The sequence below is a fragment of the Dryobates pubescens genome, chromosome 10, assembly GCF_014839835.1.
Source record: "Dryobates pubescens isolate bDryPub1 chromosome 10, bDryPub1.pri, whole genome shotgun sequence".
NCBI classification, from domain to species: domain Eukaryota; kingdom Metazoa; phylum Chordata; class Aves; order Piciformes; family Picidae; genus Dryobates; species Dryobates pubescens.
The window spans coordinates 22,800,064-22,813,491 of record NC_071621.1 but is presented as its reverse complement, the minus strand read 5'-3'; the positions used below and the strand labels follow the sequence as shown (position 1 = coordinate 22,813,491).

At 53.5% G+C, this 13,428-nt stretch overlaps 1 protein-coding gene across 1 annotated transcript; it reads right to left on the bottom strand.

Moving 5' to 3' along the window:
- Positions 1-1,061: 1,061 nt before the first annotated feature.
- CDX2 (caudal type homeobox 2) lies at positions 1,062-4,364 on the bottom strand. The gene is made up of 3 exons (XM_054164769.1): positions 3,875-4,364; positions 1,458-1,603; positions 1,062-1,229 (listed from the first exon to the last, which is right to left on the bottom strand). Exons 1-3 carry the CDS (start codon positions 4,362-4,364, stop codon positions 1,062-1,064), a joined length of 804 nt encoding a protein of 267 aa, XP_054020744.1.
- Between the last annotated feature and the right edge of the window lie 9,064 nt (positions 4,365-13,428).

The window sequence follows — 13,428 nt, the reverse complement described above, 5'->3', positions numbered from 1 at the left end:
CTGGCTGCAGCATGACTGTCCTCACTTCAGTAGAATTTCTCCTGGTCATAAATAAGCAGTACACACAGCAAACAGATAGGGTGATTTGGCCAAATGAGCTGGACATCTTTTTTTCATCTCTGGCCAGTAGAGTCCTTTAGCATCTCTATCCTGGCCCATACCATCTAGCCAGCATGTAGAAATGGGCCATATCCTGTGCAAAGCAGGTTCTGGAACAGCACAGGGCTGTCCTGAGGGTTTCTGCTCCTGGTGAGGCTGCAAAGAAGCCCAAGTAAAGCTGATAAAACCAAAAAGACTTTGGAAAACTAACTGAAAAAAAAAAAAAAAAAACAAACCAAAACCAACAACAAACAAACAAGCCAAAAATTTTAAAGTGAGAAAACACAATTTAACCGACGGGATGTTGTACACACAAGCAAGGCTCCTCATTCCAGTGTGACAGGACACCTTTCTCAGAGGAGATTTCATTCTTTCCATTTCTTTGCATTGCAGCTGATAAATCTGGCTGGATGTCTATCAGCATTGGATTTATGGGCTCTTTTACAAGTGTCTAACATCAAGCAATTCACTTCTGAACATTCAAACAGTGCCTTATCTAGTTTGCTCTGGCCCTTAGGGCAGGATGAACATTTTGCATATTGATAGTTAGAAAAGAAAAAAAAAGAAAAAATAAAATAATTAAAAAAGAGCTTTAATTTTCTTTCCTGTTAAAATTCATTGGTAGCCCAACATTTGTAAGGTCTTTCGGACCTATCCCTGAGATTCACCAGGGGCTGACTGGCAGGCAGTGCCCCCCTTTTATCTAATAAACTCCAGGGTAAAAAAACCACCCAAACATAATAATAATAACATTAATGAAGCGATGACCACGCTTCCCCCGGACGACAAGACACATATACTGTACATCTGTACACATGGCCGGCCCTGTGGGTGCTGAGTGCATAGGCAGGTGGGGGGCTGCTCCCACCGCTTTCCCGTGGGCCTGGCCCGGCCCGGCCCGGCCCGGCCCCACCGCGGCCGTGACCTCCAGCAGTCCCTGCGCCGATGTCCCCAAGCCGCTGTCACTGCGGGGCGGCGGGGCCCAGCCCAGCAGTAGCTCCTCCTGCTGCGGGACCCTGCAGCGGGGCACCGGGGCTGAGAGGCTCAGTGCCGCTGGGCTGCGCCTGTTGCAGTTTCTTCTTGTTGATCTTCCTCTCCTTTGCCCGTCTGTTCTGGAACCAGATTTTCACCTGTCAGGAACAGGGGAAAGAGGGCAATGAGTGGAGTGAGTCCCCAGGAACTTGTTCCTCTGAGAGAGAGCATTCCTGTCCCATATCCCAGCCTTCACACATCCTAGTTCCCTTGTATCCCAGCCTCTGTGCATACCAGCCCCCATACATCTCAGTCCCTGCACATCCTGGCCTCGAACACCCTGGCCACACTTAGCAAGCATGGGGAGCATCACCCGAGGGACAGACCTGCCTCTCCGACAGCCCCAGGTTGGAGGCCAGCTCAGCTTTCCTCCTGATGGTGATGTAGCGGCTGTAGTGAAACTCCTTCTCCAGCTCCAAACGCTGGTGGTCAGTGTACACGACGCGGTACTTGTCTTTTGTCCTGGTTTTAACTGTGGAGAACAAGGCCAGGGTTGGGAAAGTCAAAGTCAAGGGGCCTGAGTAGAGTGTGGATCTCTGTGGGTTCAGGGTGAGCAAGATTAGGCCTCCCCCAGTCGCTGCTCGACTCCCCCTGCCTGGGGCTTTACTGAGCTCAGAAGACAGGGGGGAGAGGAAGAGTTCCACAGTTTCCTGGGGACATGGTGCAGAAACCCTTTCTATAAGGGCAAGGCAGGAGTCAGCTTTTGGCCCTGGCTGCCAGCCCCAGCCCTGTAAGCATGCCTGTGCGTTGCCCTTGGGACACTTTCATTGTGCACTTGCTGCTGGCTTTCAGTTTTGTTTTGCCTTCCCTATCGAGAACAATTTTTTTACAAAGAGAAGGGAAAGGGGGAGGAAAGGAAAGCCCCTTCAGGGCATGGTGGCTTTGTTTCTAAGCAAGAAATACCGTCCTAAGCACGGACAACAGGGAGAGGACGTCGAGGACCTTCGGGGCCCAACCGGGCTTCGGTCTAGCTCCCCCAGCTTCTCCCCCTGCTGCCAGCGTCGGGGCAGCGGCTAAATCACCTTCTCCATGACCCTGGAAGCGTGACACGCAACTTTAGTGCTAAAAAAAAAGAACGACTCAAAAATCCGAAAACCTAAACGCAACGAAATCAAAGGAAATCCAAAGGGAAATGCCAGCAAGCGGCCGGCGAGTGTGCATCGTCGCAGCGGCTGACCTCCTTTCTCCTGAGGGTTTCTTGTTTAACTGGTTGTGTCCCCGGCCCTGCCGTTCCCCGGGGAGCCGAGGCGGGGAGTTTCTGCCCTCAAGGTGCTTAATGGCTAGCAGGCTGACTTTGTTCAGGTAAACTCTCTGCAAACCACAACAAAAGCACCCTGTAAAGATACAAGCCTGATCAGAGAAAACTCCCCAGAGCCAGTGAATAGGGAACACAATCCCAAACAATGCAGGACAAGGAGATCTTATCAAAGAAAAACCCTTCTCAAAGCCTTAATGACAGCCACATTCTGTTTGAATTACCACTACTGAACAAATGGCGGCAGGCTCTTTCATCCCCCCAGCCCTGCGCATTAACATAAACACTGGCTCCAAAGACAGAATTTGAATGGAGACAAGAGATCGGCCACGACCGCACAAGCCCAAACTGTGGGAACACCATGGGCTGCTGTAGGAAGCGCGACGGGCCTGGGAGAGCTCCACCGCCATTGCCACTCGAGGAATAGCCGGTGCCAGCGGCCGGCATCGGGACTCTCCTGCGGCGCGGCGGTAGCGGGCGTGGCCGGGACCCCCACTCAGCACCTCCAGAGGAGCCCCAGCCCGATATGTCGTCCATCGGGCAAGGCAGGAGATGAGAGAAGAATGCCAGAAGAAGTCCTTATTTACAGCCAAAGTAGCCACCTTTTTTTTTCCCTTACCTGCCAATAGATAGGGAAGGGGAAAAAAAAAAAAAAAAAAAAAAAAAAGGATAAACCCCCCAAGTAAAACCAAAGGGAAAAAAGGATAAAGGAAAAAGAGGAGGCAACGGCCGTGGAAGGCCTATATCAAAGTTGGGGACAATGATCTCCCCTAGCAGATGCAGGGCGGGGCAATAAAAGAGAGGGTCTGTGGGGTATTAACATCACAAGGGAGCCCGTCCCGTCCTGCAAGCCGCGGCCGGCTTCCTGCACTGGGGGCGCGGGGTACGCCCTCTCACCTCCCGTCCCCACCGTCGTGGGCTGGCTTGGCCTAGGGCACGACCCGCAGGGGTCGGCGGGCAGCCTCTGCCTTTCGGGACGCCTGGCCGTACGGAGACCTTAATGAAGGGCAGGCGCCCAGTGACTCAGAAACAAATGCGGAGCGACACCAGCAGATGATTTATATGACTATAATTGGTTATAAAAATCTTCTAAGTGGCTATAAGTGGACGAGCGGAGCAACGGGAGGAAGAACGAGTGTTTCCTCGGCATTCCAGGCCATTCCGCTCTGCTCCTGCCAGAACGCACCCCAGAACGCACCCCGAGGCACCGGCCCTTAGGGGCCGGCAGCTGCTACTCGCCGGCGGAGAACCCCTCCTGCCGCTGCCTGTCCGGCGCCGCTCCGGGGCCCGACTCGGTAGTACGGGCAGGCTGTCTGAAGAGCCCCGCAGCCTCCTCACTTCCAAGGACTGTCCCGTGGGCGGGTTTGTTTCTGGCTACTTTTCTCCCCGCCGCCGGGCTGCCCGGCGCACAAAAAGCCGGCGGCGTGCCAGGGGAGCGGTAGGTGGGACAGCCCCCCGCCCTCTCGCCTCCCCCCGGTCCGCGCTTACCCTGGCTGCTAAGCGGGGTCTGCGCCGGCTTCCTCATCCACTCGCAGAGGCCCCGGCGCTGCCCACTGGGGGACAGCGGCTCAGGGGCGGCGGCGTTGGCGGCGTTGAGGGGCTGCATGACCCCCGCAGAGCAGTGGGGCGCGGGGCCTGCATGGTGATGGGCGTGCGGGTGGTGGTGGTGGTGGTAGTCGGCGGGGCTGTAGGCCATGGCGGCGGCGGAGGACCCGCCGTTGAGGCCATGGACGGCGCCGGCGGCCGCCGGCGGCCCTTGCCCGTAGGCGCCCCAGTCATCGCGGAGTGGGGCGGCGTAGGGCGCAGGCCAGGCCGGGCCGGGGGACTGGGCGCTGTCGAGGTTGACATGGTAGCTGCCGTAGTCCGCGTACTGCGGGGCGCCCACGAAGTTCTGCGCCGCCAGGTTGAGTCCCCCCGAGTGTCGCACCGGTCCGGGGTACATGGGCCCGTCCTTCTCCAGGAGGTAGCTCACGTACATGCTGGCGGGGGCCCGGCGACGGCTCTCCGCATGCTGTTGCTGCTCGGGGTTCTGGCAACGGCGCGCCTGCCGCTTGAGGAAGGGCTGCCCGGGGCGGGGAGGGGGCAGGCGGAGGGGCCGCGGCCCCGCGCTGCGCTCCGCGCTCCGCGCTCCCGGCTCCCGGTCCGAATCCAATGGCCGGCAGCACTTACATGATTAACGATTGTTTACAAGGCTCTATTAGTAATGGCCCAGACACACCAAAGGCAGGTGACGTGGAGAGGCGCTGGGTATATAGCTACTACCCCTAAAAGACGATTTGCATTTAAAAAGATAAGGAGAGGGCAGCGACCTGATCACAGCTAAATATTCAAGCCTTTATTGTTTAAGAGCTTCCTCCTTCCATTGCAACCTGGTGCACTTTAACCTCCAATCAGAGGTTCAAAGGATGAAATCAAGAGACTTGCAAAAGACAGAGAGGGAGATCTAAAGGCGAGGGTGGGAATATGGGAGCCGTGTATCGCGGCCGATCTGTAGGCAGCACTTTAACCAGCTCTTCTCCGTGCTTGAGGCTGGGGGAGAGAAGGGGCGGCGGCAGAGGGAATTTTTATTAAAAATCCACAAAGCCATTTTGTCGTGGTTGTTTTAAGCAACAAACCCTACCGCGACGGCCTGTTGCTTTTTTCCAACGCGCTTCCCACACGCTCCCACTCGGTCACGGGCGATGAAAGAGAGGTAAGAGGACAAATCCCCCTTCGGAAGGCACTGCGTCCTTCCCCACGCGTGTGTGCTTGCATTGCTTCGAGGTCAGGAGCTGTGCACCTTTCCTGTCCCAGCCTGGGCCTCGGGGACGGGGCGGGACGAAGGGTAGGGTTTTTAGGCCTTCACCTGTAACACCCGCTGCTCTTGTACCCAGCGCTGGAACGAAGTTGAAACATCTCTTAGCCCGCAGAGGCCTGGGTACTGAGCCAGGGCATGTACTCCCGCCAAGGGGGAAACCATCCGACTCTTATCGGCGACCATACCCTTCGCTGTCGACCCCGTGGGGAATCCGGCGACTTGTCTTTCTACTCACAGTCGCTCTTCCCCACCCTGGCGCTTTGGAAACCCTCTGGAAATGTCGTCCCTGTAAGGGCGGCTCCGGGGCAAGCGTCAGCCGGCTCCCCCGGCCCGGCCAGCCCTCTTTGAAGAGGCGACCCCCTCTCAGCTTCCCCCTGTCTCTTTTAAGCTTTAACTTTTCACCCTGAGCGGGGACAATACCAGACAACGCTTGCATATTCGCATCTTTTCCCATGACACAGGGAAGAAACCTTTCAGCAGTCGAGAAAAAAAATGGATGGGGACAGGAGCGTCCGCTCGTTTTCCCGGCACGGTACGCCGGAGCAGAGCGGCAACGGCTGTCACCATCGGCTCTCCCGGGCACTTGGGGCGGGGTCTTGCCTGGGGTCCCCCACAGGCCGCGCGCTGTGACCAACCACTCGTGTTCGGGGCTTCCGTGAGGAGATCCGGGTGGCCGTGTCCTAAGGGTATTTTTGTCTCCTCCGTGAGCGGCTGTTCTGCAGACCGAGGACTGTCCCTCCCCAAGTCACTGAAATGCGTTTTTGCAGCTAAGGGTGGATTTAATCTCTGCAGAGGCAGATGTCCCCAACTTCACTCCCTGAAAGTGTCCCTCTCCTTCCCCCCTTACATTGTGTTCTTTGGTGCTGCTGAGCGTGGGTGTGCCGCGTAGATACACTTTACCTGAGTGGGACTAATTCAGCGATGTCTCTCAAAGTATCCAGGAAGGTCCCCTGTCACTGGCCTTGAGGGAACGAGGCTCTCAAGGAAGGAGCATCGCTCCCGCGGAAGAGATCACGGGCAGCCTCCTCGGAGCCGCTCGGCTGCGAGGAACGGGGTATTCCCACTCTGCCCACAGCCGGCAATGCTATGCCTGCGCCCACACTGTCACTTGTCTGTTGTAGGCTGTATCTGACGGCCGCAGTTGCGACCCTAAGGTAACGGCACCACAACAGCAGAGACGCAGGTACGCCTGTCAGCCGTCTTTTCTGGGGAGGATTACTGTCCGTGTACCCATTCCGACCAGCACGCCTTGCCGGTGGGGTAACTGGGACAGGGAGTGAGGCTGGCAGCCCCCAGCACTCTGTGCCACCGGAGACTGAAATGTAACTCTGGAAAAGGAACGCCGAGTCCCTTCAATGTAATCGCTTCTTCTGATAAGCACCGACACAGCCGATCTATTGCGGATGTGAATTTGATGATGCCATAAACGGAGAAAGGGGCTATTAAAATGACAAAATTCTGAATACTCTCTATTAAAAGGCACAAACTCCTGACAAACCCCGATGCAGCCCGATTTAATGTCTAAGTCTCAATCCACGAACCCCTAGCAGGCAGACGGCAGCGCTTTCGGGTGAGACTCGACGGCAGCCCGAGCTGACGGAGTTGGGGGCTGTCGGCTGCGGAAGTGGTTGAGAACCCCAGGGCTCCAGCGGAGGAACAGGACCGAGCTCCGAGGTAGTACCTAACTCTCAGAGAGCGCACCATTCCACTCTTTCCCATCCAGGGCTTTGCCTTTCTCTGTCGGACAGTGACCCCAGCTGTACCGCAAGCGTGGGGAGGACTGACACGGGGAGGACAGGCCTTGCCAGTCGTGTGCCCACCCCGGGTGGGCTATGAGGTGGGGGGCGACACCCATGTTCCCCGCCGCTTCACAGCCGCGCTCTGTTCCCGATCCGTAGAAGCTACCAGCCAGGCGTCTGGGATGGGGGACGCTCATTCCCTGGACTTTCTTTTCTTAAAATAAGACGGATCCCGAGCCGCGCACATGCCAAGCCTGCGTGGCTGGGGGCTGCCTGTCATTGCCACTGCAGCAAGATTTGTCCCCACGCTCTCTCCTCAGCGATCGGGTCTTCCCGAAGGGATTGAGGAGAAGGTGTATCTCTGTTAGGTGGGTTCTCTCCTTTTCTCCTTGAGGTCCTGGAAGTGGCGACCAAGGCGGGAAATTTCCCGAGACAGTCTCAGCAGCTGCCCACTCCTCCTCTGCTTCTGTCCCGGGGCTTTCCGGGGGCTACCACGCAGCCCCCAGAGAGGACCGGGACCTCGAGACCGGACCCCGAGACCAGAGAGCAGGAGAAGCCCTGGCCTCTTCGGATTATTTCGGTGTTTACCTATTTCGTTAGATCTTGACTGAGTGTGATCGTTTGAGGAAATGCGACCCAGCGTTTCTGAAGTCGACAAGTGCCTGATCTGGAACACAGTTTAAAGGGAAATATTTCTAGAAAACATTTTCCTCCCTTCGTGCTGACCTCTGTATTCTCACCAAAGCGCCGTTTCACTCGGGGGGGCGGCCTGGGCAGACGGCTTCCCGCCTTCCTCCTTCAGCCCCAGCCTTACTATCCGAGGGGATATGCCTGCCCGGGGGGAATCGGGTTAGCGGTATGATCGCGTGAGAAATGTTGGGGGCACGGCGCTGCTGCCCGCCCTGCTTGGTATTCGCTGCCGACTGGCCATGCTGTCTGCTGCCCGCTCTGCCCGCGCCGTTGCCCGTCGCCGGACCCCCGCAACCCGAGGAGGCGGAGGCTGGTGACCGGGTCTGGAGCGGACATCTCTCTTCAGAATCAGCGCTCATCGCCTCCTCGGGCCCCGGGGCTGTGGCGGACTGGGCAGTAACGGGACGGTCAGCACACCCCAGGGACCCCCGTCCCGGGTCAGAGACTTCCCCGTAAGCCCGGGGAAAGGCCGAATGCCCCGTAAGCCCTCGCAATCTATCCTCCGCTCCCGCTCCCGTTTGCCGGGATCTTTGATGGGATGAGGATTCACCCCGCATCATTCGTGTTTAATTCTAATAGCTTTCGAGTTTAAGTAATTTTTCTGACACTTAGGAAAAACTCGGGGTGAGGGGGAATCCTCCCTTCTTCACCACCTTAACGACACGGAACTGGGAGTTTTGTTTGCAAGGTTGAAGGAAAAAAAAAAAAAAAAGAAAAAAACAAGGGGGAGGAAGGGGGGGGAAAGGGGGGAGGGGGGAAAGGGAAAAAAAAAAAAAAAAAAGCGTGCCTGTTGAAAGCTCTTTGGTGGCCGAGGAGAGAGAAGGAGGAATCGTGTGTTAGTCCGACCTGTGGAATTTATGACTCCCCCTAAGCACAGACATGATAAGGACTCAGAAAACATCTTGGATCTTTTCAAGCCGGCAGCCCCTGAGGCTTTGATGTAGATTACTTTGCAGAATAACCCAATACTTTTATCGTGGGGTTGATACTCTGCTTGTTTAAAGGCATGCCTCTCGGATCGGGTTAGATGCTAAACGCTCGCTCCCGAATGGATTCGCGTTGCTGGGAAGGGAGCAAAGACGAGGAAGTTGGGGGTGGCACCTTGTGCCGGGCCGGGCACCGCCGCTCTGCGAGCTCCGGCACTGCCCCGGCTACCCCCTGCCACCGCACATTGCTGTTGTCTGACCTCGTTTCGAATCACTCCGGCTCTCCGCCGGAAAACAAAGACATAAGGAGAGAAGGAAGGGAAAAAAAAATAAATACAGATTATGCACCAGAGGCTTTGTGCAGCCACAGGCCGGTGCAGATGACCCCAGCCGGTCGGGTCCAGTGGCCAGACCCTTCTGGAGAGACTATCGTTGTGTCCAGGGGGAACCAAAGGCTGACCCCGTCTTGCTCTATGATCCTATTTCCACGGGCTGGCCACTGGCCTGCTCCCATGGAATTCGCTGGTGCAGGGGGACCGAACCCCCCCCGGGCACCTCTCCTGGCCGGTGAAATACATCCTTGCCTGGACTTATATATATATATAATTTTTTTTTTTTTTAAAGACTATCTATATACTTTTTAATAGCTAGAGCAAGAAAAGCTTCAGCAGCGCGCTCTGGGCCGTGGTGCCTGCCCCAACAGTTTGAAAAGCACTTGTGCCCGGGCCCTGCTGGCGTATCCCTCCTCGAAGGGCCTGATCCGGTCACGGCGGCCGTGAGTCACCGGCGACGCGCATCCGAGGGGCGGCCCCGACGGCACGGTCCCGACGGGCGAGGGAGGTGGCGGGTCCGCTCCCCGAGGATATCGCCCTTCTCCCGTACGGACGCTCGCCGGAGCACGCAGAGCTGCTGTTATCTTCCTCGTCCCCGGCGGCGTACAGAGAGGGGAATCTCGTCTGAGCTCACCAGCCACACTCTTTCGGCTTTGCAGCGGGAAAGACACCCGGGATGCGCTGGGGAGCCCGAGGCAGGGGTGTCCCGAAGTCCCCAGCCCTTGTCCAGAGCCATGCCGCTCCCAGGGAAACTGCAAGTCAGGGTCCAGATGGCATAATAGTGCCGCTAACGCGCGTGTCAATTACCACGCCAAGAAAAGCTTTGAATTCCAGCTGCAAAACGGCTTGCACATGTTTGCCAACAGTGAGCCCCTGAGCTATCCCCCACCCAGCCCAGGGGCTATGTAAGGCCGATGTCCTTACTGCCTTCCTAGTTGATTCATTTCCTACATCTCCCAGCTTTGAAATGTAACCTTGTCATGGCAGTAATGCACGCCCCATGGCTGTGTCCTCCCATGTGTCTCATCCAACGACAGTACTGCTGATTTCTTTCCCCTGCTCCAGGATCTTCCACAGTAAGACGGTGTGGGACTGCTGCCCAATAGCACCCCCTCCACCTGTGTTTCACAGTGGGCCCGATGCAGTAAACCTGTTCAGTCAGCAGAGGCATGGGGTGACTCTGGCCTGCAAAGACGGTTTGTTATTTGCAAGGTCGAAGGTTTCAAAGGCTGTAACTGTTCACATCCCTGCAGTGCTGTGGTGCTTTGTGGATAATATTTAGAGCTAGGCAATGTGGGAGGACAACACAGTCTGGTGCCAAGCATTTCTTTGGCCTGAAAGGGAGCAGACTGAGTCTCCCACATGGGACATTTCTTTATTCTTGGGCTGTCAGAAAGCAGGTGATTTGTTTTCTTCCATGGGCAAACCTGTTCCTTCCTGAACAAACAAAAACTCCCTTCTTTTGGCTCCAAGGAGAAAATGGTGCCTGACTGCTCTCCATCATCTCCTATTTGCTCCCAGTTTTCTTCCCTTAGTTCTTGGAAGCACAGAGCAGTCTTAGCTCTCTCTTTTCTTTTTTTTTTTTTTTTTTTTTTTGGTCTGAAGAGAGGCTGCAAAAGAAGCCAAAGGTAGGGCCAGGCCCAGATCTCAGGGCCAGACCCTTCACCTGTGGCTCACACTGCCATCCTCTGGCCAGTAGCATTGTGGCTCGGCTCCTGGGGATCAGTTCTGGCTCTGCCTCAATTTGTCTCCTCAGCCCTTCTGCACCTAGGACACTCCCAGGTACAGGAGGCTTTTCCAAAGGAGATCCTAGTCAACATCAGATAGAATCATGTAATTGTTTCCATTGGAAAAGACCTCTAAGGTAACTGAGTCCAACTATTGACCTAATACCAACATGGCCATTAAACAATGTCCCACAGTGCCATGTGCATATGTTTCTTGAACACCTCCAGGGACTGTGACTCCATCACCTCCCTGTGAATCCTGTTGCAATGCTCGACAAGCCTTTATGTACAGAAATTTTTCCTACACCCAACACCACACCTGACACAATTTGAAGCTACTAGATACTAGGGAGAACAGATGAACACCCATATCACTACACCCTTTCTGCTTGTTGTAGAGAGCAGTAGCATCTCCCCTCAGCCTCCTCTTCTCGAGAAGAGATAGGCAGTCCCTTCTCCAGGATAAATAGGGTGGAAACGATCTAGGTGCCTCCTTCTTTTTAGGATCTGAAGCCTCCAACCCTCTTCTGAGATTGAGGATGTCATGACATTGGTAGAACTGGAGGGCTGTCATTAGAAGTAACTTCCAGTCTTTCTTCAGCTGAAAGATAGTGATACTTCTACAACATAGAGCATGAAGGGAGGGTAACCCTGGTGCAGCTGAGAAAAGGCTTCTCTGGACACACATGGGCAGCTACAACTAAGTGCCAAAGAGTAGCTAGGTTTCTGCGATGAGTGTTGCTCTATCAGTATTCCAGAAAAGCCTAAAACACTTTAATTGTGGCAGTAGCCTAAAATGCAGGATCCTTGACCCCTCTCCACCGCCTGTTCCCGCACTAGACTGCCTAACAGCTGGGGAAAGCCGCGGTCGCGGAGCTCCACCTAGTGCCAGCTCCGGCAATGGGACGGGGATGGCGGTCTCGGGGGACAATACTGTGAGCATCACGGGGAGGTTTCCTTCGGACCGGGCTGCAGGCTCTGCAGTGTTCTTTGGCCGGGAAAAGGGAAAGAAATCAGAGCCAATTCCTCAACGCATCTTGTCTTCAAGTTTGGATTGTCATGTATCTCCTTCTTGTTCTTTCTTTCTGTCACTACTAATATGGAAAGTGCAGAGTCTTTTGCCATTCAGAACTTTGAAATGAACTCAAGCCCTTCTGTTCCCCTTTTGCCTGGTTTAATGATTACTGAATCTTCACCAGTTTCTGCCAAATGCATCTGGCTTAGACTAATGGCATGTCTGCTGGAGGTCTTCAAACGAACTTAAATCTCTCTGTTCATTACAGGGGGAATTTGGAACTTTTCCCAGAGGACCTGCACTTGGAGGCACAGATTAGGGGTCTGGATCTTAAGAAGAGAAATGTGAGCATTTTTCTTTGAAAATTATGAAACACTGGCTGTGGTCCTGCAAGAACCTGAAGAATGGTGTTGGAAGTCCCTTAGGAAGGAAAAGTGCTCATAAAAGATCACTGAATACTTCCTGTAGCTTTATTCCATCCCTCTCTGCTGCATGAAGAAGCAGATGCACAGTGCTTCATGAATCCAGCCTTTACAGGAGAGTCTTTCTTCCAATTGTATTTGCTCACTGAGTGCCGTGTTGCCTGAGATGCTTCTCACATGTGCCTCATGAGGAGCTTGTGTTAGCTCCAAGGTTCTCTATTTGCCTGTATGTTCCTGAATCTCAGCTCACTAACAATGATGGAGCCAGATGACCTCTGTCCACTCCTTTTTTAATCTTGTGGAAAAACTTTTGACACAACTCCCTGACACGTTTTGAAGCACATGGGATTTCCATCTGCTCCTCTATGAGCCAAGTTCACATCCGCTCAGCTTTCAGGGCCAGATAGGCTTGGATACACCCACTTCAGTGTTGTTCTCCTCTAATTCTGAAGGCTGAAAACTCCTGTCTTCACTAGACCCTCAACTCCCACTTTCCAGCTGGTGCAGGCTATGTGTCAATGGTGCTGAGCAGTGACATCTCATTGACGAACATTTGAAACTGTGTTGTGAATATGTTAACAGTCATGTATGTTTTCCATAAAAAGCAATGTAAACATCTTATTTCTATCTTTGTATTTCCAAAATTATTCTTTGGCAGTTTATATATGATTTAGAAGATCAGTGATTTCTTGCTGTCTCAACAACATTAACAAAAATATTGCTATATTACAACATTAATTCTTTTCAGGCAATGGTAGCAAAGAGCAGCTCTATTAAGGTGATAGCCTATTTTGTCCAAACAGTTAATTAATCTATAACACTTGCCACTGGAAATCCTAACTACAGTTAACACCTTGTAAAATGTAGAAGAGCAGGAAACTATTAACCAGTATATTCTTCTCTTGGTTCAAGGTGATGTAGACCAATGCATCCTCTAAGTCATTATGAAAGCTGCATTGACAGATCCTCTATATTAAAACCCCATTAAGCCTCTAGTTATTGCCCTCAGAGTCTGGGACAAAGTTAAAGATACATACTTTCATTTTATTGCAGAAGGGCTTATACAACCAGGCTGATTTTGGGGAATTGGGAATGGTGATACTACACTCCCAAACTGCTATAGGAGATAAATTTTACTAAAATGAAATACCTTGATATTAAAACATATGATGTCCAAAGAATTGAATTAGCTCTAACTCATTCCAAATGAGATTTCCAGTTGGACACTGCCACATGGAATTTCTAGACTGAGGAGGCAGAAGTCATCTCCAAATATCATCCCTCCTGTCTGTTTTAGATACTTGTTTTAGATAGAAAGGATTCATTCACTGGCTTTCATCAGCCCATGCAGAATGCAGCTTGGATGACTAGAGACCACCTGAGGACCTAAATCT

Bases quoted from the DNA above. Each gene is read 5' to 3' on its own strand.
- CDX2 (XM_054164769.1), bottom strand. From the start codon at position 4,364: ATGTACGTGAGCTACCTCCTGGAGAAGGACGGGCCCATGTACCCCGGA. The intron at 1,604-3,874 runs GTAAGCGCGGAC...TGTTCTCCACAG, and splicing joins GACCCCGCTTAGCAGCCAGG to TTAAAACCAGGACAAAAGAC. The intron at 1,230-1,457 runs GTCTGTCCCTCG...TGTTCCTGACAG, and splicing joins TGGGGCTGTCGGAGAGGCAG to GTGAAAATCTGGTTCCAGAA.